The 26,838-nt window shown below is 41.3% G+C and overlaps 1 protein-coding gene across 1 annotated transcript in view; it reads left to right on the top strand.

Annotated features, from left to right (window-relative positions):
- Positions 1–26,838, top strand: part of LOC140136241 (trafficking protein particle complex subunit 8-like) — a 73,586-nt gene that overhangs the window by 9,879 nt on the left and 36,869 nt on the right. The window contains 8 exon segments of the mRNA XM_072157965.1: positions 8,690–8,890; positions 9,385–9,474; positions 10,913–11,087; positions 12,669–12,846; positions 13,629–13,782; positions 17,058–17,434; positions 20,455–20,570; positions 21,901–22,051. Coding sequence (XP_072014066.1) covers positions 8,690–8,890; positions 9,385–9,474; positions 10,913–11,087; positions 12,669–12,846; positions 13,629–13,782; positions 17,058–17,434; positions 20,455–20,570; positions 21,901–22,051 — 1,442 coding nt within the window.

The raw sequence follows: 26,838 nt of genomic DNA, 5'->3' as shown, positions 1-26,838 counted from the left end.
TGAAACCTGCACCAGTGTAACAATTTATACCATAGTTTGTAAAAAAAAAATCTCATTTTTAATTTACCAAAATGCATCATTTTCTGGCAACACTGATTTTTGATATACAATATAACAAGCTTTTCTCATTAGAAATGAGTCGAACTAAGACACCTTCATCATAAGGCTATGGAAAGATATAATCAATCTTAAGAAACCTGCTTTTGTGTAACAATTCATATCATATTTTGTGAAAATCTCATTTTGTTAAATTTGCCAAAATGCATCATTTTATGGCAACACTACTTCCAATGTATACAAGTGCCCAAGCTGTTTTCATCAGATATGAGTGGGGCCAGGTCACCTTAACCACCTGCTATAATATCAATATCCAGAGTGCTCCGGCATATAGATTTTTTTCGATGCAAAGATGGGGTAAAATATCACATTTTTCACTATGTGAAAACTTGCAGTGTTGCCAGTTCCCAAAAATACATAAAGATGATATTTTCAAAAGATTTCAAACTTTCTTCGTAACGTATGGAGGTAGGTCTATATCATGTTATATTTGGTTTTGTAAAAATGTGTCATGTATTGCTGCAATTAGCCAGCCAAAATAGGTTAAATTTCACTTTTTTACCCTGAAATTGACTAAAAACTGCATAAAACTAAGAATTGGCTGTTACCATGGCAACAAGCAAAAAATGGACGAACAATGCCCGTCACTGTAACACACTACCAAAGTACTTCAACCTCCAAAGGTATAAGCAAAATCTATTTTTTGACCTTTGCCAACCATGCTGAAAAATTACCTGAACTTACAATTAATAGTATAAAAATAGAGATTTAAAGACTTCATTCACTGTTGTAATGTAGAAAACCATGATTAAATGATGAGTGCTCGTTTCTCCCATAGACTTTACATGGTGCCGTATCCCAATTTTGCACCACCCAGCGTCTTCGTTTACTTAATTGATTAATTAATTATTAATTAATTAATTAATATTAATTAATTATTTAATTAATTTATTTATTAATTAATTAATTAATATATCACAAAACAAATAGATCTTAATAGTATAAAAATAGAGATTTAAAGACTTCATTCACTGTTGTAATGTAGAAAACCATGATTAACTGATGAGTGCTCGTTTCTCCCATAGACTTTACATGGTGCCGTATCCCAATTTTGCACCACCCAGCGTCTTCGTTTACTTAATTAATTAAATCTTTTTTATTTCAAATCTCAGAACATCAAATTTGGTATCAAATTAAAGAGTACATTCTAGGGCTTTAGGCAGTATCTTATTTAAAGACTTTGTTCATTGTTGTAATATTGAAAAACCTTGATGAGCCGAGTGCTCATTTCTCCCATAGACTTTACATGGTCCCGTATCCCAATTCCGTATCCCAATTGCACCACCCTGCGCCTTCGCTTACTTAATTACTTACAACTTTTTAATTAAAACCTCAGAATATTAAGTTTGGTATCAAATTAAGGAGTACACTATAGGCTTTAAAATGAATGCAAATTTGATGGCATTGGATATGATTAAAGGTGCTTACTTATTACAAATAGGTCATTTTTTACTAAAATATGAAACAACACCACCCTATTGAGAACACCACTTCACGACACACGGCCATGTGCGATTGTCTTATCACCATAAAAAATCATATATGGTCAAGTGAATTATAGAAAACATATTTATGTAGGTTTCCTTGACCAGCCTGTCCAATCTGTTCTTTTAAATTTCTATGTAATTGTAAATACGTATTGTGTTTGGGCCCCAGTCTAGACGAATTTGGCTGACTAGCAAATGTGTTTAAACTAAGGTTTGCCTCTCATACCTTTAATTAATAACATCAAGATCAAGGACTTGCAGTTCACTTGCTACAATGCGGATGAATTTTGCACTTTGTATTCAAGAAACACTTCCTGCATGTGTTTTTCATATTTTTGGGGTATGCAGAGAAAGCTATGGTACATGTAACTTACAAAACTAGAGAACCTGCAGCTGTGAGGGCACCCCAGCTGTACGTGAGAGCACCACCAGCATGATAGCGATACAGTTTGACTCCCAATCACCCCATATAACATCTGACCCTAGATGTCCTTCGCTTAATGACCTCAGCCTGATTGAACAAACTTTAAAATTTGACCCCCTCCGTAATGACCTTTTGACCTCGGTTGACCTCAATTTTATTTCGTGCATATATTGCCCTCGTATCAAGTATTCCACCACCAAGTTTGAGCCCGATCGGACAAAGTTTGAGATTTGACCCCTCCGTAATGACCTTTGACCTCCGTTGACCTTAATGATATTTCGTGCATATATTCCCCTTGTGGCAACGATTGCACCCACCAAGTTTGAGCCCGATCGGACAAAATTTGAAATTTGACCCCTCGGTAATGACCTTTGACCTCGGTTGACCTCAATTTTATTTCAGGCATATATTCCCTTTGTATGAAGGATTCCACCCACCAAATTTGAGCCCGATTGGACAAAGTTTGAAATTTGACCCCTCCGTAATGACCTTTGACCTCGGTTGACCTCAAGTTTATTTCAGGCATATATTCCCTTTGTATCAAGGATTCCACCCACCAAATTTGAGCCCGATTGGACAAAGTTTGAAATTTGACCCCTCCGTAATGACCTTTGACCTCGGTTGACCTCGATTTTATTTTGGGCATATATTCCCTACGTATCAAGGATCCCACCCACCAACTTTTGACCTTGACCTCCGATGACCTTTAAAACTACCCGATAAACAGCGCACGCCCGGTACCCATGTCTGAAATATCGGAACGATGCGTCAAAGCGCGGCGAAACGCATAGCCGGACAGACAGACAGACAGACAGACAGACACACAGAGCTCATTATTTTATTAGTATAGATATATATGCAAACTTAACTAAGACTTAAATGCAATTGGTCAAGGTGACAGTTATGGGAGTGAACATCCCCAACTGATGGTAAATTTGCAGATTGTAGGCCTACAGGGTAAAAAACAAACTTTCTCTGATTTTCTTGAAATTGGCAGCAAATTGTTCATTACTCATATGGATTTAGATAAAGAATAGTTTACACTTTCTACAATATCTAGTTACTATTTAAGGTTACACACAATTTGGATGGTTCTAGGTTCAAATTGGCTGTTATGCAGCCACCTAAACCATTTTTTTTCTCAGAAAATAAACATCGTAGGCATAAAAATAATAAATCATCTCAAAGATAACATTCTAAGCATTATTATTAATTATTATTTATTAATCTAGCTCATACACAAATGTACTTTGAAAGTGTTTCAATTTTGTTCACGTATCATGAGCATGAAGATTTTTGTGACAGAGGCCATAATTTATTGACACAAGCCCCGATTTCTCTCTCGATTTGCCTGCAGATTATAAACAGGTCAATATAATAATGTTCCTATCAATTTAAAATACAGCTTGTGTGAATTTCATTTTATAAGCTTATGCATTGACAGAATTTGAGTGAAATCTGGTACCACTTTATTGTCATTTTGCAACAATAATATTCGTTTTGTGTCTGATGTTATCGCCAGAATTCTTAGCTACATTATTTCTATGATACCTTCTTAACTCACACGTGGTATGCTAATTTTACTAGGATTCGCCAAAAATGAAATATCTGTGTGTTTTGTCACATCAATGCTGTCATTTTCACGGATTTCAAGACTGGTTACGGCCATGACAAGTCATACACGTGAACAAAATCATTTGTATTAGCTTTATCTTTCAATCTGTTGATTGCACAATGGGCATGGTAATTAATGATTAGTGTGACATTGCAGCCAACAATTAAATACTTACATGATTTCAGCATAATGGTGAAAATTTTACAATTTTGTATTATATCCTCGAGATGTTTCTCCGCACACACGCTTTCATAAATACGATAAATATAAGAGGTCACGACCTCGGTGACACTAACGGCATGGCTAAGACTAACTCGACCCAATACCAATTTGCACCACTATGACAAACAACTGTTTCCAATTTCTATGCCGCTTTTCTTCGCCTCCACTTCTTTCTCCTGCACCCTCTCTTCTTAGTGGCGAGCGTAGGTCACCATATTGGGGGGGCACCAACATGATGGGGAGGGGCGGCACTGGGTCTGGTTGGGGATTTGGGGGCAGAAGCCATTTTCTACAATTTTCCTATGGGATTTTCTAAATTTTCAGATTGATTGGGGGCATGTTACCCTGTGCCTCTATGAGTGCGCCACGCCACAGATCAGTGGCGTAGTATGGTTCATCACATGGGGGGGGGCACCACCATGATTGAAGCACTGGGTCTGATTGGGGAGGGGCACGAGCCGCTTTTTCGACAATTTTCCTACGGGAAATTTTTAAGACAGATCGATTGGGGAATATGCCCTATGACTATACACCACTGGAGAGCTCCCTTTCTCTAAAATAAATCTGTAGCCTAGGCCCCTATACAATAAAGGAAATTAGATAAATAGGCCTACGTAAAGCAATAAGTATATTTTTTTATATTAAAGAAGAACAAAATATATCATAGAAGAAATACAATAGCAAAAGAGCATGAAAATTATTGCAAAACTTCAATGAATAGGCCTAGGCCTAATAGTAAATAGGGAGTTTCATGAATACATTGGTGCTGCTGGGTAGGAGAATAATGTAGGCCCGTATGTGTAAAAATCAAGCCCCTCCGCCTCCTGTAAAAGATCAAATGATAACTTTACTCCCCTATAGGCCTACACTGCTGTTGGCCATTGCACGGATCCCAAAATGGGGGAGAAGGGAGCGGTAAAGGGTCCAGTTTGGCCGTGGAGTTTGAGGGTCGGAGGAGCCCGTAAAAAGGCCCTTTCGGGTTTTCGGACTCACTTTTATAGGCCTCCCGGATAGGCCTAAGGTCTCTGTTACGCTCGGCTTTGCTTTTAACGGGCCCGGGTCCATAAGGTGGGCCTACCTTTTATATTTTTTTACGAATTTCCCTCTCATTCACATGATTGGTCGAGTGCCGAGCATAAAACAATCGTGCCTCGGGATGTACGATCATGGGGTAGGGGAAAGGAAGTAACTTCACTTTTTAATGATGTTATTGTAGGCCTATACTATTTTGTTTTTGTTAGGGGCATATTATTGTTTGTGTGAAATAAGAATCATTTTCTTCAGAAGTGGGGGTTCCAACTTTATAAAAAGTCGGCGTCAATAAAACGGGCAATAAAATTGCAACCCCACCCCACCCCTTTTTTTGGGGCATTTTATGACCCCCAACCACCACCGATACACCTTACCCCTAAGCAGACTAAAATTAGTATTGAAATCAGTATTTTGAATAAAATACTGACACCCGGTAAACAAACTATCTGTGGTCATCAGATATGACTGCCTACATTTTGGTCATCAAAAAATTTTACCAAATTGGCAACACGGTAGGTATTTTTGGCAACCCCAAAAGAGCTGTCGGCCAAGGGTTTCGGGCCCGCTAAGGGACTAAGCTCGGTGGGGGTCGAGGGGCTAAGCCCCGGGAGCTATATGGTTTCTGCAGATTTAGCACCAAAAGGACATTTCAGAGGGTAAAATAACATTTCAAAGCTCCTGGCTTGTTTTACACTTTTAATAAAAAGTGCTTCCTTCTTCCAGAAAACATGCTTCAAAGCTTTGAGTTTCCTATATACTTTTGTACATGAGACATTCTTTAAAGTTTTGTTTTTGCCTAATACAATGGCCTACATGGCTGAAATTGATATATGTGATGCGCAATATAAAAGCTATGATTCATCAAATTTTGACCCCCTCTTGGGTATGTGGGAGGGGGCCCACATGGGGGTACTAATGTGCATGAAGAATACATTGTATGATAAGAAGATTTTGTAAAATTCGGTATGTTCAACATACAGAGTGATGTCACTACAAATTGGGACTAAACTCAGAGATGTCACAGGCTGACCCCAAAAATCCTGAACTTATGGGTTTAAGCGAAGCGTAGCTCTCGCCTAACACGGGCGGGGTCCGGGGCCTGTTTAAGGGCCCCGGTGGGGGTCAAGGGGTGAAGCCCCCTGAAGCCAGATGGGTTCTGCCCATTTAGCACCACAGGAAAGGCCATTTCAAAAAGTAAAAAGCACATTTCAAAGCTCCTGGCTTTGTTCTACACTTACTTTAATAAAAAGTGCTTCCTTCTGCCAGAAAACATGCTTTAAAGTTTTGAGTTTCCTATACTTTTATGCACAAGAGACACTCTTAAAAAATGTTTTTGGCTTTATTACATGACCAATATGGCTGATGCTGATATATGTGAAGCAAACAACAAAGGCAATAATTAATCATTTTTTTGTGCTTGGCATCCACTGCCTAAACCACCCCACCCCACCCCCCCCCAACCGGCACCCCATCATGGGCCTTGACGATCAGTGTGCTTTTAGTTAAAATTTCAGGACAACAAACATTTTAGCAGATTTAGCACCCCAAAAGAGACCATTTTTGACATAGAACCTGTTTTAGGCTTTTTTTTGAAAAAATGCTTCCTTCACCCTAAAAAAGTGGTTTTAAATTTGCAGTTTCCTATACTTTTGTACATGAGAGACATTCTTCAAAGTTCTTTTGTTGCCTAATAACATAGCCTACATGACTGAACTTGATATATATAATGGGCAATATAAAAACAATGATTCATTAAATTTTTGACCCCCCCCTTCGAGTATGTGGGAGGGGGGGGTACTAATGTTCATGAAGAATACATTGTGTGATCAGAATAATTTGTAAAATTTGGTATGTTAAACATACAGAGTGATGTCACTACAAATTGAGACTAAAATAGTAGGCCTATCCCAAGGGAAATACATAGGCCTACACACCCCACACACACCCAACCAACCTCCCCACCCCCACCCCAAGTCCACCCCGACAGCCACATAAAGCCAAAGGATACCGCTAAAAGGTTCATATCAAACCTTTTGACCGAAATTTGCTTCCATTTAGACTTAAACATGACTTGATATTAGAGTATACATAGGCCTATATACATCAGTATAGCATCATCTCAAACGTCATCGTTCATTAATACACATTACATAGGGGCCTACTTCTTCCTTGGGTAATATTCATTGAGGAAAAAAGAGATGAGTTTTTGAACGCAAAACCCGACACAATCAGTATTATGAGTATAACATGCTGTCCGATAACGGATCAAAATTCATCAATTTTGGACATGAAAAAGCTTGAAAAGGTGTTCTCAATAATATAAAAGATTTGACCACATGCATGTTAAATGAGTACCATTATCTAGCCGACTCATCCAGTCAGTATTCTAAGGTTTTCATTTTAAAATTGGAGATGTTCCCCACCCGATTCCCCTGGTGCCCCCCAAACCAATCACAGGCCTCAAAAACTATACAGGGTCGGTCGGGTTTTTCTGGCTGCATTACAATGGGGCAGTGTCTTTGAGGCCGAAAAGTGCGTCTTGGGCCGGTCGAGCTTGCAACTGCAGACGATTTGATGGGCGATTTGACATGAGGCTGACATCTTTATAGTATGTTTTATAATAGAGATTGTGTTATGATGACAGATGACAAGCTACTGCCTGTCAATCAAATTTGTTACCAAGCATCGGTAAACAAATTGAACAATAGGAGATGACTGAAGGTGACAAAATAAGCTAAAATGGTCATTTTACACTTTTTTTAACTTTTTTTTAATTCACATGATTGGTATGCATGTTTTCTTACGTGTAAGATGATAATATATTTTTTTAGCTGACAAAGCCTGAAAAGATATTGTTTAACCTTAAGGGATCTAAAATGAGCGTTTATTGGGTTTCGACAGTATTTTTTGTGGGACATGAGAGCACCTCAGACCTATCGAATTGCATTCTGAATACTGAAGCATGTCTTTCTGATATCAAATAATTTTCATTTTTGAAAATCACAATATAATACAAATTTTATGACAAATTATACAAATTTGATATTTTTCAAATTTTGATATATAACAGTCCTCGAAAGTAAATTATATAAATCTAATGATATATTCTTAAAGTGTATGTAGCAGGAAGGAAAACCAACGGTCAATTGAAAATTTTGACCTTTCATATTGAAGATATGGATTTTTTCCCAAAAAGACCTAATTTTTTTGGTGTTTTGGGAAAAAAATCCATATCTTCAATAATGAAAGGTCAAAATTTTCAATTGATCGTCGGCTTTTCATCCCACGTACATACACTTTAAGTATAAATCATCAGATTTATAAAGTTTACTTCAAGTACTGTTAAATATCAAAAATATCAATTTTAATGATTTGCCATAGAATGTGTATTAAATTGCAATTTCAAAAATCAAAATTATTTGATATCAGAATGACATTCTTCGTATTCAGAGTGCAATTCGATATGTCTGATGTGCTCTGATGTCCCAAAATAAATACTGTCCAAACGTTCATACCCCAGCCCTTAAGTGATAAAAATTATTTTCAAATTTTGACCCATTTGGATATAATTTAAATGCCTAACATTTTGGATGCGATTGCCCATCGCGATCAGGTGTGTTTACTTCTAAATTTCCAATGCTTTACACGGTGTCATGCTTCAGCGATTTTAAATAGATTTTGAAATTTTGATTGCAATGTTCTCTTGCCTTGAAAAAGCAATTGACGTCACTACCAAACTTGAGGTGAACCAAATTATAATTATTGAATCACCATGATTTTCTCCCTATTCAGCTCACATTCGAGATCCAACTGGTCAAACTCACACGGTACACAACATGCGTATTCACCTGAATGAGATGAATATGCAGCCACCATCAGCAACCCTAGCGCGCAAGATGATGAATGATGCAGTGGGCCAGGCACAGCCACCTCATATTGATGGGAACAGTGGTAATGTTATGACTGTAGGATCATATGACCTTCAATTGAGTTGTGAGTATGAAGTACTAAATATTCTAAGAGAAAATAGTTATTCTAGAAGGCAAAGTAGAGTATTTTTCTGAAAATAATAAAAATTATTTGATGGTTGCTATCAGGGCTCGAATTTCATGGAGGTGAGATCATCAAGACCATCGCTTGCCCTTTTTCGGTTTTGACGTTGGTGCCCTCAGATCGTTGTCAACTGTAAACTGTTTATTGTAAATCGCTTAGAGGTTGGTCTCAATGTTTGGCGAATTGGAGTAACTTGCTAAACCTAATTTATTATTACAGTACAATCTTTTTTCAATGACAAGGTAGAATGGTTGAAGTCAATAGAACACTTAGTTTAGGCCTTAAAATTATTCTGCAGAGCATTGATCTAAAAAACTGATGGACTGCAGTTCCAACTCCTAAAGAGTCAGTGAGATTTTCAACTGCAGAATAATTTATGAAGACTTGTGTTTTAAACTTAACTTTTCACTATTGTTTTTTTGTTTCAATTTCAGCTTCAACATCCTGGTTTGAGGCCTATAGAGAAGCTTTTCTACAAGTGATGGTGCCGTCTGATCATGAATTCCCGAAGCATAACATAGCATGTATCCTTAACAAAAATTAGCAGACTGATTTACCATGTTAAACTGGCAGGTGAATGTAATGTACAGTTCAGCATGATTAAAAAATGTGTAATCTTATAATAGTGGTCAGGGTCTTAGCTAGGACTTGACATGTGCCTGTCATTTTCACCAAAACTGCCTTCAACATTTCAGCCTGAAAATATAAACCAGACCTCTGCACCTTCTTGGGGTTGAGTCAGTTCAAATAGGTATTGTTATGGCCTTCATTTATTAGTCTGGTCCTCTTTTGAGTTCACAGAACTTATTCAAGTATTATTTTCAGAATTTAGCATATGTCACAGGCATTAATCGTGCCTGTCCCAGGAGTAAACTGCCTGTCCAAAATGACAGGTAAACAGGTGGGTAGCTAACACCATGATAGTGGTACTTGGGCCGAATTGGGCAGATTTGGTCAACACTCACGGCACCATTATTGATGTGTGGTGTTGGCCAATCGAAAAACACCCTAGGTTTATTGACTTTACACCAGGCACAAAAAGAAACTCGTCAGTTATATTCATCATTGCTGTTCAATAACTTGATAATTTTGGATTATTCTGAAATATACATTTTGTTACTTTGGACTTTGCTTTCTCATTTGACACCCTGTTCGTGAACATTGAGCAAGAATTGACCAAGATATGCCCTCAAACTCTCAAACCCAAAATGAAAAGTTGCAATTTTAACGATTCAATTGTGCCTGTTACACTGTGTGCTTTATTGATTGGCCCATGGTGCTGTGTGCAATACAACGATGCGTTCCCATTGAAAATCGTTAAAATGTAACTTTTGATTTTGGGGTTAGAGGCTTTGGAGGCGCTTATCTTGGTCAGTCTTGTTCGTTTGTCTCAAGAATAGACCAAGATATGCCCCTCCAAAGCATCGTTGTATTGCACACAAGCACCACGGGCCAATCAATAAAGCACACAGTGTAACAGGCACAATTGAATCATTAAAATTGCAACTTTTCATTTTGGGGTTTGAGAGTTTGGAGGCGCATATCTTGGTCAATACTTGCTCATTGTTCATGAACAGGGTGTCAAATGAGAAAGAAAAGTCCAATTAACAAAATGTATATTTCAGAATAATCCAAAATTATCAAGTTATTGAACAGCAAGGATGAATATAACTGACGAGTTTCTTTTTGTGCCTGGTGTATTTGAAATCTACACCCCCTGTGTGGAAGATTAAGGTTATGTCTTCCATTTGGGGTGTATAATGGATTTCAACTTGAATAGCCCAACATGACAACCCACTCACTTTATTTTGGAGTCGTCCTCTTTAGAGAATGTCAAAGTTGTGTAGCTTATCTACCATATCCTTTTTATCATTTTTTTATATTATTTTAGCCTGCCTTTAAACTTCAATAAACATGTGTGCAACAAAACAGGTTGATTTTCCTTGACTTATTACCAATCAGGCATGTTGGTAGTGTCGACTAATCACACAGACCCCATGGACCAGTTCAACAAGCTTAGTCAGGAGCAACATCGTATACAACACAGTGCAAAGGGTGCATCTCCAAAGTGGTTGTGTCCTAATATTTTCAAGTACTTCATCCTGGTGCATGACAATACTGAAGGGGAAGAGGAAAAGTAAGTCCCTATAGTCGTAGTTTTGTGAAGACAGGTGCCGTTTTTTATGATGACCTGGTATATGGCAGCATTTATACAAGTTACATTGTGCGTAATGCATGCCACTTGCCAGCGTTTATGTGAATATACGCAGGAATAAGGACACTTGCGTATGCTTTATTATGCCGTGTTCGCACCTGGTACATGTGACCTGGTTTTCCTGACATTTCCGATGTTCATTTGAACAGGTATATAAGCACAAAAAATAATCCTATGTCTTGATCAAAACTCTTCTGATGTTGAATCTGATGCGGTTTTTCCATTGCAGGCATTTCAACACATCTAATTGATAATATCTGATGAGAGTTCAATACAAAGATTATTTAGGAGCTTATGATAGTGTTTTTATGCATCAGAGAAAAGCAGCTAATCTAAGCTGTTTGTAAACATACTGCTGCTTTTTGATTCCCTGAATTACATGGAAAAGAAACTTTTGTAAGCTGGGTGGAGCCTATAATATGTCACAAAATTGTTCTAGATATAATTTGGATATATGTGATGCCATCAAGCTAAATGAGTCCGATGTCATTCGAAATTAAAATCCATTTCCAATTTCATTACATGAGCTATTCTTGGATCTTTATTTTGCTGAAATCCCATCATAATTAAACTTACGTTTCCAGAGATATGGCCAACATCCGACTCAATTTTGCTTGATCACATCACAAATGTGTTTCTTTACCAATGACAAATTAACAACAGAGATGTAGACTTGAGTCTGACTCAAGTCACTATTTTTGGGACTTGTGACTTGACTTGCAACTTTTGCAAAATGACTTGACTTACTTGTGACTTAGACAAAATGACTTGGACTTGGACTTGAAAAAATTGACTTGTTACCAACGCAAGTCTGAGGTTACTTTCCTGTAAATTGAAATTTATGGATAGAATTTATGAATATTAATAGGCCTACAATTATATTAATGAATTATCCGCTGGCGGGCCTCGTGTCCGGCATAACCTGAACTGGAAATAAATAAATGTATAGTGCCCTCAATCAGCGACACGGGCTCGGCGTGGGAAGTAAAAGTATGTCGGGTTGAAAACTCTTGAGTCCTGTCCCAGCAAACACAGAACTGGTGAATAGACTTGTAGTGACTTGTGACAAGTTGTGACTTACTTGAGACTTGACTTGTGATTTGATGACTTGTGACTTGACTTGACTTGCAACTTTTTCAAAATGACTTGACTTACTTGGGACTTGGACAAAAGGACTTGTGACTTGGACTTGACTTGCAAAAAATGACTTGTTGACATCTCTGATTAACAATGGTATAAAGACTTATTGGGAACGGTCTTTTTTGTCAAAATCTGTAATAAATATTTAATGCAGAAAGTCATCTTCAAAATTAGTTTTATCTGAAAATAAATATCGTAGGGAGAAGGCACTTTGTAGGTAGAGATATTTTATGTGAATCTCTGTGGTGATGAGTGCATTTCATTCATTTAAAAAAGAGAGATCGACGAAGATCATGTCATTCCGTATCCTTTGGTCTGCAAGATTATGATGTCATTGAAATGTTGTTTTTTTGTAACACACAGAGCGGAAGCTATCTATCAGAGTATGAAGTCCCTCTATGGAACCCATGCGTGCCACCTGCTTCGCATCAACTCTCGTTCATTACACGCTGCAGAGAATGCAGTACCTAATAGCAGTGATGCCGCCAACACTATGCCTGACCCATGGAGTCAATATCTAAACAAAACTGTTGATACCTGGGTAAGTTGGATTTTGTTTGCTTTGGATATGTCATTGACAAACTTTGTGAAAGGGCCCAGTTATAAATTGTTTGTTCTAGGCAAATCTTTGTTAGGGGTGACTGAATCAATTGAGCTCTATTGATGTGTGTGTGGGATGGGGATGGGGGGGGAGGGGGCATATGAAGAGGGAATGAAGTGATTGTAAACTAGCCCAGTAAAATCTTTGTTAAAGGTGACTGATTCAGTTGAGCTCTATTGATGTGTGTGTATCGGGTGAGGGTAAATACAGCTAGGCAATGTAGCGATTGGTCCTGTTCCTTTTAAACTAGCCCTCTGAAAATGAGCAGCACTCGATGGCAGGGGTGTGATTCTTCAGGATTTTTCCTGATTTCATGATTTTTGTGGCCAAAATTTATGTAATTTTGTGGATTTTTAGGCCATTTGGGGGTATTTTAGCCCAATTTCACACTGTTTTTCAGGATTTTCTACTACTTTCAGGATATTACACAAGCTTTGAATCACAACCCTGCAATGGACAGGGGTTTATGGCATCGCACCCATAAATATATGAGTTTTGAGGCTTGGTGTGTATGTTAACATGTGCATTAAAAATTATGACCTCACATTTCTGGAAAGCGTAGCTCATAATGTGTGGAACCACATTGTCACAATAAACTGACCTAAGGTTTATGTCGGTTACATGCAGCTTTGCATCAAAGGTCAAATGGTAGTCATTTAAAACTGTCCAGTGATGCATTCTTTAATAAGTACATTGTATAAACATGATTTGTGTTGCAGCAGGAGGTTGGTGATGGTGACAATGTATCCCAGCAGTCTGAAGATGTGTTTCCTGATAGAGTTATGGAATCTGGGCCTGAACATATTGAGGAAGGAGGAGGACAAAATGCTGCTGGCAAAATAGGAGATGCTGTCTCAACACCAGACAGTGCTGAAGGTATTAAATAAATGAGTTGTGAAGCTGCTGTTTAAGGCAAAAAAAAGGTTGATTGGTACTTAAGACCTCTCCATGGAATAGGGTTGGTGGATTATTTTTATTTCAATAATAATTTTTAAGTCATAGCCAAATCATATATATGGGGCCTAATTACTATATATTAGCTTAATAGATTGCCACAAAAGTATGCATTTGGGGTATCGCTTCATTCATGTTTAGTTTAAAAGTGTGAAGAAATTATTTCGAAAACTTATTGGGATGTCAAATCTTTTGAAGGAAAAGAAAGAAACGCACTTTAATTTTCTGTAATTTCCAAAATTAGGGTTGGTGTTCTTTTGTGCAGTAAAAACTTTTTTCCCCAGATTTTCAAGATTAGGGTTGGCCAATCAAGCAATTTTTGTCTCGCCTGAATGTTCAGGGAGAGACTTAGTAATCACTATGGTGTGTGTGTGTCCGTGTGTGTGGGGTGTGTGCGTGTGGGGAGAAAGCGTGTGTGTGTGTTCGGAAAAAGCTTGTGAACGCGTTATCTTGAGAACCGTAAGTGCTATGATGATGAAACTTTATAGGGGTAGCATGACCAGAGGGTGTCGACCTGATTAGATTTTGAGCGCAAAATATGGTAATTAAGTACCTAATTTGCATAATTTATGCGTAATAAACAAAATACCTTGTGAACAGATTATCTGGAGATCCGTATGGGGTACAGTGACGTGACTTGGTGGGGAGTAGCGTAGCCAGATGTTCTCGACCTGATTAGATTTTCAGCGCAAAATATGCTAATTAAGTACCTAATTTCCACAATCTATGCGTATTTGATGCATAACAAGCAAAAAAAAAACCTTGTGAACAGCTTATCTGGAGATCCGTATGGGGTACAGTGACGTAACTTGGTGGGGAGTAAGCGTGGCCAGATGTTCTCGACCTGATTAGATTTTCAGCGCAAAATATGCTAATTAAGTACCTAATTTGCATAATTTATGCGTATTTGATGCGTATCAAGCAAAAAACCCTTGTGAACAGCTTATCTGGAGATCCGTGATGGGGTACAGTGACGAACTTGGTGAGGAGAAGCGGGCCAGAGGTTCTCGACCTGATTAGATTTTGAGCGTAAAATATGGTAATTAAGTACCTAATTTGCATAATATATGCGTAATAAGCAAAATACCTTGTGAACAGATTATCTGGAGATCCGTATGGGGTAGTGACGTAACTTGATGGGGAGTTGCGTGGCTAGAGGTACTCGACCTGATTAGATTTTCATGAGGTCAAAGGTCACATACAAGGTCAAAGGTCAACTGAGGTCACCAAATCTTTTAATAATTAATTTTCAACTGTGCATCACATATCCCAATAACAGCTTGATCGGTCATGTAATTAAGGAAATATGACGACTTTAAGATAGTCGCTTTTGTAAAGTATAGCAAAGTAGCACTTTCAATGAGTGATAACTCGTAAAGGAAGCATCTTTCTGTTTTGATTTATTTGATGAAATAGTTCTTTGGTATTGCCAAATTTGATTTTTCAGCGCAACATACTTTTTCCAATTTCGTGAGGTCAAAGGTCACATACAAGGTCAAAGGTCAACTGAGGTCACCAAATCTTTTAACAATTAATTTTCAACTGTGCATCACATATCCCAATAACAGCTTGATCGGTCATGTAATTAAGGAAATATGACGACTTTAAGATAGTCGCTTTCCATGTAAAGTATAGCAAAGTAGCACTTTCAATGAGTGATAACTCGTAAAGGAAGCATCTTTCTGTTTTGATTTATTACTTTGATGAAATAGTTCTTTGGTTTTGCCAAATTTTTGGAAGGTCATTACGGGTCATCCGAGGTCACTCAGGGGTCATCTGAGGTCAAGTTATTAAAAACTCGTATGGGCATGAAACTTGGTGGGTACAGTCATCATTTAAAGCCAAATTTTTGGAAGGTCATTTTGGGGTCACCAGGGGTCATCTGAGGTCAAATTAGTAAAAACTGTCGATGGACATGAAACTTGGTGGGTACAGTCAACATTTAAAGCCAAATTTTGGAAGGTCATTTTGGGGTCACCAGGGTCATCTGAGGTCAAATTAGTAAAACTGTCGTATGGACATGAAACTTGGTGGGTACAGTCAACATTTCAAGCCAAATTTTTGGAAGGTCATTTCGGGGTCATCTGAGGTCAAATTAGTAAAAACTGTTGGATGGACATGGAACTTGGTGGGTACAGTCAACATTTAAAGCCAAATATTTGGAAGGTAATTTCGAGTCACCAGGGTCATCTGAGGACAAATTAGTAAAAACTCAGTATGGGCATGAAACTTGATGGGTACAGTCAACATTTAAAGCCAAATTTTTGGAAGGTCATTTCGAGGCCACCAGGGGTCATCTGAGGTCAAATTAGTAAAAACTGTCGTATGGGCATGAAACTTAGCACGAGGGGTACAGTCAACATTTAGAGCCAACATTTTAGAAGGTCATTTCAGGGCCACCAGGGGTCATCTTAGGTCATATTAGTAAAAACTGTTGCATGGGCATGAAACTTGGTGGGTACAGTTACCATCGGCCAGATAATCGTGCCCAGCCGATAACCGCCAAATTCATTTACCTCTCTACCAACAGTTATCGCAAAAGCAGGTGGTCACAAAAGCAGGCGAGACTCGTGGTTCGAGAACCGCCTTGTTTGGCCTAATTGATTGAAATGTTGATTGAGTGAGTCTAGAATTACCCTGTTAGCAGATGACGAGCAGCAGGATTGACAGAGACGGCAAAACTGCTCAGCTGTATGGCACTTTCCATACACTCAGAACACAGAAGTGAATTTCGCTGTTCAATTTGCACACTCAGTGATTGCAGCCCAGCCAACACGGTGGATTTTAGACCGTTACAGGCGACTGTCACCCAGTAATAATCAAATTGGTACTGTATTTAAATAATTTCAAGGTTAGTTTGTGGGGTTCATTATGGAATCCCAACGGTTAACTTGTATTAATATTATTAATTAACATACTTGGTTTGTGATATTGTAAGCATTTTAAGATTTCAAAATAGTCCTGCCGACAAACGAAAATACCCAAATTTAGTAAATTTGTGCCGCACACCACCTGCCTGTTGGGTATTTGTTTGATTCCATTTTGCTCAGCAGGGCTTGAGTTTATGTAATGTTCTTGATAGATAGTTGCTCTTGCTGTGGTTTGTAACTATGCTTTAATTAAACTTAAAAACCGTAGACCTTCACACAACAAGAAGCATGATGTTTCATGTATTGTTTGTTATTTTCTGCATGAAGCTGTTACAATTGCAGATGGACCAAATGACCCATCACCGCAAGACATAGACATGACAGAGCACACCACCAATGAGATCATTTCACATCCGTTAGACGACACCAGTGATGACAGGGTCCGCTCTAGTGAGAGACTTGATTCCTTCGAAGAAGAGAACCTAACAAACTCTATCAAACCTGTGGCAAAAGTTCACATTGTTGGTGGTAATGTCACTGGTACACCACCGCCTCGGCCAAAGGTTCAGAAGCCTGGTGACACTGCACACGGGCTGTGTTTAACATTATCAGATCATGACAGATTGAGGATATTTATCCATGAGTTTGTGGTCAGAGGACTCCTGCCGTATATAGAGAAGATGATTAGGACTCTCAATGAACAGGTTAGAGAAGTTGACAATGTTTTGTTTTGTTTTTTTGTTTATTTTATAGTAGATACAAATATTTGCACTTTTTTGTCTCGCCCTGTACTTGTTCATAAAAAGATTATGCAGTCACTATTTGGTTGTATCTGTATGTGCCAAAGGCGGCAAATTTGAAATTGAGATAAAGGCAAAATATCGAGTAACCCCCCCCTCCCTCAGAAAAATACATAAAAATATAGACACCGCAAAACTTTGTAACTTTACAACCAAGTATGGTAGACCTTGGGTGTTTTCAATATATGATAGCCTGGGTTGCCCATAATTTTCGCCATTTTCGCATACGCACAAAACATGCACAACTTTTTACCCCCTCCCCCCCCTCGAGTTATGCACAAATAAAATGGTGACATTTTCCATGAGCACTATACTGATAGACACTAAATAGATATCCAAATGCTCTGTGGATACCTTAGTATAGGTGTATGATGCCACCTTGGGGGAGCACCCACTATAAAAATCGAAATTTAACTAAGAATGATGTAAAGGTCTCCTTACAATATTATTTTTTCCCCCATGTCAGATAAACTTTCAGATAAATTTCAACGCAATTCATTCAAAAATGCCATGCATGGCAAATCTGCCTCGGTATGAGACTTCCATGTATTAGTAAAACATAAATTTTGTTTTTCCATTTTTATGCCTCCACCGCGAGGCATCCTGTTTTTGCAATGTCCGTGCTTCCGTGCTTCCGTGCTTCCGAGCTTCCGTCCGTCCTTCCGTGCTTCCGTCCGGATGCGATATCTCGGGCATGGATGGGCGGATTGACTTCAGATTTTCAGGATAGGTGGGTCATGGTCAAAAACTCTGGCTACTTTTTTTTTGGGTGAGGTTCAAGGTCATATACTGAGGTAAAAGGTCATTTGAGGTCAGAGGGCCCATTTCCCATATTTACCTCTTTTCTCGGAGACTGGGGGGTCGCACGTTACTCAAACTTGGTGGGTGGGTGCATCCTGACCCCAGACAGAACAAGTTTATATTGGTTAGTGGGTCAAGGTCTCCTGAGGTCATGCAGGGGTCATCTGAGGTCAAATTAGCAAAAATAGTCATATGGCCATGAAACTTGGTAGGTACAGTCAACATTTAGAGCCAAATTTTGGACGGTCATTTTGGGGTCATCTGGGGTCACCCAGGGTCATCTGAGGTCAAATTAGTAAAACTGTCGTATGGGCATGAAACTTGGAGGGTACAGTCAACATTCAGAGCCTAATTTTTGAAGGTCATTTTGGGGTCATCCAGGGTCACACAGGGGTCATCTGAGGTCAAATGAGTAAAACTGTCGTATGGGCATGAAATTTGGAGGGTACAGTCAATAGTCAGAGCCAAATTTTTGGAAGGTCATTTCGGGTCACCAGGGGTCATCTGAGGTCAAATTAGTAAAAACTGTCGATGGGCATGAAACTTGGTGGGTACAGTCAACATTTAGAACCAATTTTTGGAAGGTCATTTGGGGGTCACCAGGGGTCATCTGAGGTCAAATTAGTAAAAACTATCGTATGGGCATGAAACTTGGTGGGTACAGTTAACATTTAGAGCCAAATTTTTGGAAGGTCATTTTGGGGTCACAGGGGTCATCTGAGGTCAAATTAGTATAATTACTATATGGGCATGAAACTTGGTGGGTACAGTCAACATTTAGAGCCAAATTTTTGGGCGGTCATTTTGGGGTCACCCAGGAGTCATTGAACAGTTGTTTTGGGGTCATCCAGGTGTCATCTCAGGTCAAATTCAGTCTCCTCTTTTAGGCTTGAAGCTTTGTATCAACTTGTGAATTCCACATCACTCCCTTTGGTGGAGGCATCACGGTCGACGCTATGCGTCGAAAACCGCGACATCCGAGAACCGCGGTCCATCTAGTTTTCATTTGGAAAAAAACCCAACAAAAATCAAAGTTTTTTCTATTTGGAGAATCTCTGGTCCTAGCTAGAGCTGAATGATCGTTCATGGTTGAAAATAAAAAGCCCCCAAAAAACATTATGCAAAGTTATAATTTGTGTTCATGTCATAGTCTATTATTATTAAGGTAAAAGTAAATTTATTATTAAAAACTTATTATTAATGACTGCAAATAACATTGGATTTATATCCATTTTGAAATCATTAACAAATTGACTATCACATAAACACAAATTATAACTTTGCATATTAAAAAGAAACAAAATGTTGGGTTTTTTAAAGTCGACATGAATGATTGTAGCATTTAGCTCTAGCTCGGTCCAGAAATACGCCAAATTAAAAAAAAAAATGCCTGCCTGCCCGCCCACCCGCACCTCCTCTTTCAAAGCTGTGGAGGACAAACAAACAATTTTTTTTTTTTTTTTCAAAAATTGAAGTAATTTGGGTGTACAGTGCATATATAGCTGTTATAGTTCATTAACCGTGGGTTATGAAGTAGTAACAGCTGTGCCCATGTATGTCGATAAGAATCTGTGACCAAACAGTAGTAAATGAGGTGCTTGTCAGGAATGGACAATTAAACGGAGATCATGATATTACGATGTGCTACCCAGAGCTGGCGCTGAACTTTTTTTATATAATTTTCAGCTGACCTGCCAGCATTTCAGCTGGCCCATAATATCAATGGTCAATCACATCAGCCAAATTTGATTGATATGCATGACATGATTCATCCTACGGTTTAAACTTGTTCAGTAGTATGCTTATGATACCATGATACAGCACCTTAGATTTTAGAAATATTCCATTGAACCACTGACAGGGGTGTGAGAGTTCATCTTTTGAGCTGATTTCCTCTTTTTTGTTGCCAAAATTGACACATTTTCAGCCCATATTTGGAGTTTAGTGACTAAGGGGAGGGAAAAAATATCCAGCATGGATTAATTAAAAAGGTGTAAAATATGCAAATTAGCTCATTATAATATCCAAATACTGCATCCTAGCTATATTACCAAAAGTAAAATGGGTGCAAGAAATGGTGTTGTTTGATCTATGCTGACAATTTCCTCTTTTGTTTTTAACAGTTGGCCACTAGAAAAGGATTGCACAGGTCTCTTTTTAGCGCTACCAAGAAGTGGTTTGGAGGAAACAAACAAGCGGAGAAAGCAGCTACAATAAATACACCTGATATGGGTGGAAAGTGAGTAAAATCTAGGAATGATTGCCGAATAGGGTGCAACTCTACTAGTCTTATTACAAGACTGCCCTACCCCAACATTTAACCTAAACCCTAAACTCTGTAAACGAGGATTGGACTCGAGTCTAGCAAGTTCCACCCTATTCGGTAATTGTACCAAAATCAAACTGTTGTCTTTCTGATGTTTGGTTTATAGAGTTCTCCATTCTCAGTTTTAACGGAATTCCAAGTAGAAAATGGAATATGGACTTTTGCAACAACATGCAAAATTTAAGCTTATTTGGGTCTAATTTCCAATGTGCATTCAACAGAATGCATAAATCAATTAAATATTTCAGTCACTGAAATTTGCATCAAACTTATCATTACTTTCACGGGTCATATTAGCACATTAAAACTAGTAAGTTGTACTCTCATTGAGTAGAAAACAATAGTATTAATTTTTTTTCATACTTTTTTTTTATCTTTCCACAGAGCACACAAGGTGCCCTGTGCATTTATTTATCAAACAAGATCTCAGTTATACATAATTATATGAGCCACAATTAGTACCATAATATTACATTGATGAAAGTAACAGTTATTACATATTTATAGAGTTCCATCTTTTATTCCATTCATACATTTTACCTTTATTGTTTGCAATGTGTTTTTCAGTCTCAGCTACATTATTAAGCATACATTTAAAACCTTGTATGTCCAGCTTATTTTTATTACATCTTGCATTATAAATAAACTTTTTCCCTGAAGAACAACAAAATTATAATGACAATAATCAACATCTAATATGCCCATCAGAACATCCTTCATGGTAAGACTAACTCTTTTTTAAAGATATTATCTTGAACCTTCTTCCAAAATTGAGCGGAAGTACCACATTGCCAAAATAAATGCGGGATATTTTCTAACTCCTGATTACAAAAAGTACAAAGATTTGAATCAACATAACCATATTTAAACAGATTTTCATTTATACCTATAATTCTATGCAGAATTTTGAAAAAGTTTGGTTGATAGGGAGGAAGACAAGGAATCCTGTAAATATCGCTCCAATTTAAATTCATATCATCAAAAAGACAGCCCATTTGGCCTCGGCTTTGGGCGTCTTAAACAACTTGTCAACGCAAATTTTGTGAACCAATTTGCAGACTTAGGTTTTAGATCACCGTTTCTTTAATTCTCAACCAATTGCAACAAATAAGTCTTAAATCTGAGCTAAAGAGTATATGCATTGGCTGTTTAGGATAAACAGGGGTGAACATAACCGCTACATTAATTCTTTTGCACACTGTAATGTTATAAATGATGAATTCCTTGTTATACCCAAATATAGATACCTACGTGAGTCTCCTGAGCTACAGATGAGACGCCTGGCTGATTTGGCATTCCTTGTACAGATGTACGAGTTAGCCTATACATCATACCATACAGCAAAGAGGGACTTTGGCGGTGACCAAGCGTGGATGCATTTTGCAGGATCATTGGTAAGTTGGATGTTTAGTACATTATGCTCTGACTTGGGCTATTCCGGTCGAAACCCATACACCCCCTGTGGACGATATGCAGAGAGTGTGAGACTCAGTACACCGGTCGATCTTACCGCTTCCGATGTTGATTAAGATACTTCTTGCATCGATCCCGAGATGCGGAAAAACCAATAGTCATTTTGTCCCACATAAATGAATAAATAACAAAACCCCCGATCCCCGTGGACTCACCCAAAAGGTGACGCCACACCATATGATCGCCTTATCCTCCTTGGTCTCCGACTGACACAGACGTGCCTATCGATTGTTCATAGCACTGTGTATCAATTTCTCGACTAATTGGCGAGATATACGGTTGTAGTTTCACACCTTAGGTAAAACCAAACCGGTATTGTTCGGCTGAGGATAGTTTTGACGGCATTTTCTGGCTAAAAGTGACAAAAACGATCCAAAACTTAGCTACATATCGTGCCTCCGCTTGTATAATGGGGACACGAGCAATTCAAAATGGCCGCTGTTGACGCCATTCATTTTGTTTCCCACGTAAAACAACCATTGCAGCCTGTAAGTTACAATAGATGTTTGTACATACACATTGTATTTCATGTACGGTAGGTTATTGTTGCTATGTTAGGGTGATTACTCTATCGTTATGTCTTCATTACCGTCCAATAAAGACGAAGTTAATCAGATATTCATACGGTGGGGATTGGTAGGGACCCGCCTGACATTTTAGTAATAAAGTTAGCCAGTCCTTACTTTACCACTAACGCAGCGACCAGCCTCCGTGCTCAGGTTTGCTTACTGGGCTTGAGTCGCGTTGTTGGGGGTAGTGCCCCCTCCCTTTTCTCCTCGCTTCGCCTCGCCCTGTCGGGCTTGCCCTTCCCTGGTGACGGAGCGGGACCCACACCCGCTCTGTTTCACCCACAGGAGTGCTCACGATCTTCTAGATGTCTTTCTTTTGCTTAGGACTCTCCGAGTTCCAGCTTGACGATTTGGATAGGCTCCGTCCATCGCCATAAGACGAAGAAGAAATCTACCAAGGGCACTGGTAAGGTCGACACGGTGGATTCTGCTGTGACAGCCCCTATGGGTCATGGCAGGTCTGCTTAAGGGGCTCCGGTCCCCGGACAAGCAGGCGGTTCCTTCGGGACTGCTAAGCGGTCCCAAAGGCTCAGCAGCCAGCGAAAGCACTGACTATATGTCGGAGCAAAGTAGCAGGCAGCAGAGCGGTAACCACCAGCGAAAACCCTAGCGGGTTTTGCAGCAGGAGGATACCAGTCGACACGGTAGATTCTGCTGTGACAGCCCCTATGGGTCATGGCAGGTCTGCTTAAGGGGCTCCGGTCCCGGACAAGCAGGCGGTTCCTTCGGGACTGCTAGTTAGCGCCCAAAGGCTCAGCAGCCAGCGAAAGCACTGACTATACGTCGGAGCAAAGTAGCAGGCAGCAGAGCGGTAACCACCAGCGAAAACCCTAGCGGGTTTGTAGCAGGAGGATACCAGTCCTCTAGCGAAAAATCCTCACGGGTTTTAGCAGGAGGACACCCGCCTGTTGCAGGCATATCTACAGGCTCAAACAGCCACAGTAGTAGCTAGCGACGGGCAGCATGCAAGGGTACCCCGGCTTGCCTGGGTTGAACCCTAGCATGCATGGGTTCAGCAGAGACGATACCGCTGCTAACGCTGTGGGTGTAGTCTTAGCAGAACCAACTGGGGTTGTCACACGGCAGCGCCCATGGCGGGACCGCCGAGTGATACCCTGGGCCCTAGAATAACTGCTGGCTGTCCACAGGGACTGGCTGGCGATTATTCAGGGGTTGGGCTCGCAGTCTCTCACGGGACAGCGACCCAGGTGCATTCGGTGACAGCTACAAAGACGAGCTACGGCTTGACTTCAGTGGTAGCCGCTATGCACCCGCCCATAGCTGCCGTGAGTGGTCCGCCACACACAGCGACCTTGGGCGAAGCTCTAGAGGGTACAGTAAGTAGCTTGAACAGCCTAGCTGATCAACAACCCACTTATGTCCTCGAGAGCCAGCGGAGCGTGGGTGATCCATTACCGCCAATGGGTCAATTACCTCTCTTGATCGATCACTGTCAAATCAACAGGGCATAGCTCCATTGATTGACGCTGCCTATTCAGGTGGCGAGGTGATTGATCGGGGTATGCACGCCAGCTACCCGTGGTACTAGGCAAGCTCCCTCTAGCCAAGGGACAGCCGGTATAGCGGGTACCCATACACACGGCTTGATCCCCGTGCGGGGAACGCAGTGAGGCATGGGTACAGTGGTACACAGCCGGAGCCCTCACGGGCACCTACGCTTAGTACCGCTACCGGTACCACGCCAGCACACAGCTTGATCCCCAAAACAGGGAACGCAGTGTGGCGAGGGTACAGCGGTCCACAGTTGGGAACCCTCACGGTACCCACGCTGATACCGCACCGGTATCGCAGCACCGCTTTAGTCGCCACAGTCTCTGTGGCAACAAGGGGAGGCGGTGCTGGTACTGCAGTACCATGGGGTTACCCTGGTGGCGGATCCTTTCAGGGTCAGCGGTCGGGGGTATGCCCCGTGGTACCCGCCGCAGGGTGTTTCTTCCACGCCTAGCACCGCGGCAAGTGTCGCCAGCGATGGCCACGCAGTACCAACATCAGCTGTTGACCAGGCCAGCCGGCATGGGGCTAACCCAGATCTTGATCAGGGTAGGCCCCGTGCTGCTAGCGCTAGGACGACGGCTGCGAGAGCAAGCGGACCCAGTGGTGCCATGGCGGATACCTCAGGGTCTTGCGGGAGTACTCCCTCTTCTGCTGGCAGGTAGTCGGCGAGCCACACAGTGGTTATGCCTTCTTACCCGCTTTCAGATGCCCGTCCTCAGTGACCGTCCTCATCGGAGCATGATACGGATACTGTGGGCGAGGGAAAGGAGTCGGAAGCTGAGTCCGGTAGTGACATCACTCCAAACTCCTTCCCCCGCTGCCCCGCGAGGGGAGCAACAGCACTGATCTTCCTCCGGACACCCCCTAAGGGGGAGTCCATGGAGGAGGACCAGGGATCCTTTCAGTAGGATGCTCAGCTGCTGCTTCCTCACAGGGACGCCACACTCTCATTCCCGCAAACCTCACGGGTAGATATCGTAGGGCTGTCGAGCTCAGTAGAGCTATGACGCCGCCAAGCTGCTTGCACGCTTCTCTGCGTGTAACGCGGAGGACCACGGACCTACCTGAGGGGATCCGAGAGGGACCCAGATGTCGTCAAGCGCATCACGCTCAGACAACATCTGAGCTCTTCCGCGAGGTGAGCCTATTAGCGGTGCTAACAGCTAGCCTCAACGCGAGCTCCATGGGCCTAGCCCATAGGGCGTCCACTCAGCGCCGGGGAGGGGCCTGCCACTCCAATCGCTCAACGCGATGGAAAGGCAGGGTCCTTTTCTCTTTGGATGCTTCTGCGCCACGGTGGAGGACCGTGCAAAGAAGCTACCAACGGGAGCACTCTGAAGAGGTCGGAAACTGCCCTTACCATGGGTAGGAGCTCCGACTTCAGCAGGCCGTGCACCACCAACAGTACCCGAGCCCACTACCTCTGCAGCACCCATTTCTGGGAGGCGCAAGGGTAGCACAGGAACAGCTGGCAAGCCCGAAGAAGAGCAAGCGCTCTTCCAAGGGAAGCTAGGCAGAGCATTCCTGGGGGCTCAGCGGTTTTTCCACAGGGGATCTCCCAGTGGATCTACCGCTTATGGCTTTCACCCAGAGGTGGGAAACCATCTCTTTGAGCGCCTGGGTATGGTCAGTGGTGAGTGGGGGTTACAGACTGGCAACCCAGTCTCCCCACATTCATCTGCACATTTCAGAGGTCCACAGTAGTGCCGCCAGACGGCCCCCAGCGCCGGGCACTACTGACAGGGGATCACACAGCTTCTCACGAGGCGGGCGATTGTCCCGGTCTACCCCCCCGTTCTACGGGTGATCTTGGAGCCATTGGCTCCAAGGAAGACCGGCGACGGGAGCCCCATCCGGAACCGCAGGCTGTTGAACACGTTCTTCAGGCCCAGAGGTTCAGAATGGGGACTCTCGCCGGTGCTAGCCTGCTCCATCAGGGGCATGGGAACAGCATCGCTAGATCTCTCGGACGCCTATCTGCATATGCCAATCGCCTCTCAAGATCGGAGGCATCTGCGCTTCTAGGTACAGGATCAAAATTACCAGTTTTGATACCGCCATCCAGCCTGTCCATCTCTCCCAGGGTGTTTAACACTCTTGGTCAGAGCGGTGGCAGCGCATCTGAAGCACAGGGGTGTCAACATCAGTTGCTACCTGGACGTTTGGCTCATATACGGACGCACTCCACTGAAGACTACGGGTCTCATGGGGTTGATAGTCCGTGGGGTGCGGGACCCTGGATTTTTGATCAGCTCAAAAAGTCCAGCGTGGTCCCGACGCAGTCACCACTATTTGTAGGGGCCCAGATCACCCTCACGGAGGGGTTCGCGTGCTCTCACCCGAGCGGGTGATTTAACATGGTGCGGTGTGCCTGACTCTTGGCCGAGTCTCGGCAAAACCCGCTGTGGCATGGATGAAGGTGGTAGGCCTAATGGCCAGTATGGTAGACCTCGTACTGTACTGCGGGTTCTACGTTAGGCTTACCCAACTACACCTTCTAGCCTGCTTGCAGGCCCAGTCGTCACCAATATCCCTCGCGGTTCCGTTGTCGGAGATCGCGCGAGAGGAACTCTGGTGGTGGACCCATCAGCCCAATTTGACCCAGGGTGTCAGGTTTCCTGCAC

The sequence above is a fragment of the Amphiura filiformis genome, chromosome 16 (assembly GCF_039555335.1).
Source record: "Amphiura filiformis chromosome 16, Afil_fr2py, whole genome shotgun sequence".
NCBI lineage: Eukaryota > Metazoa > Echinodermata > Ophiuroidea > Amphilepidida > Amphiuridae > Amphiura > Amphiura filiformis.
The sequence above is the reverse complement of the archived record's forward strand: the minus strand, read 5'-3'. Positions and strand labels throughout refer to the sequence as shown.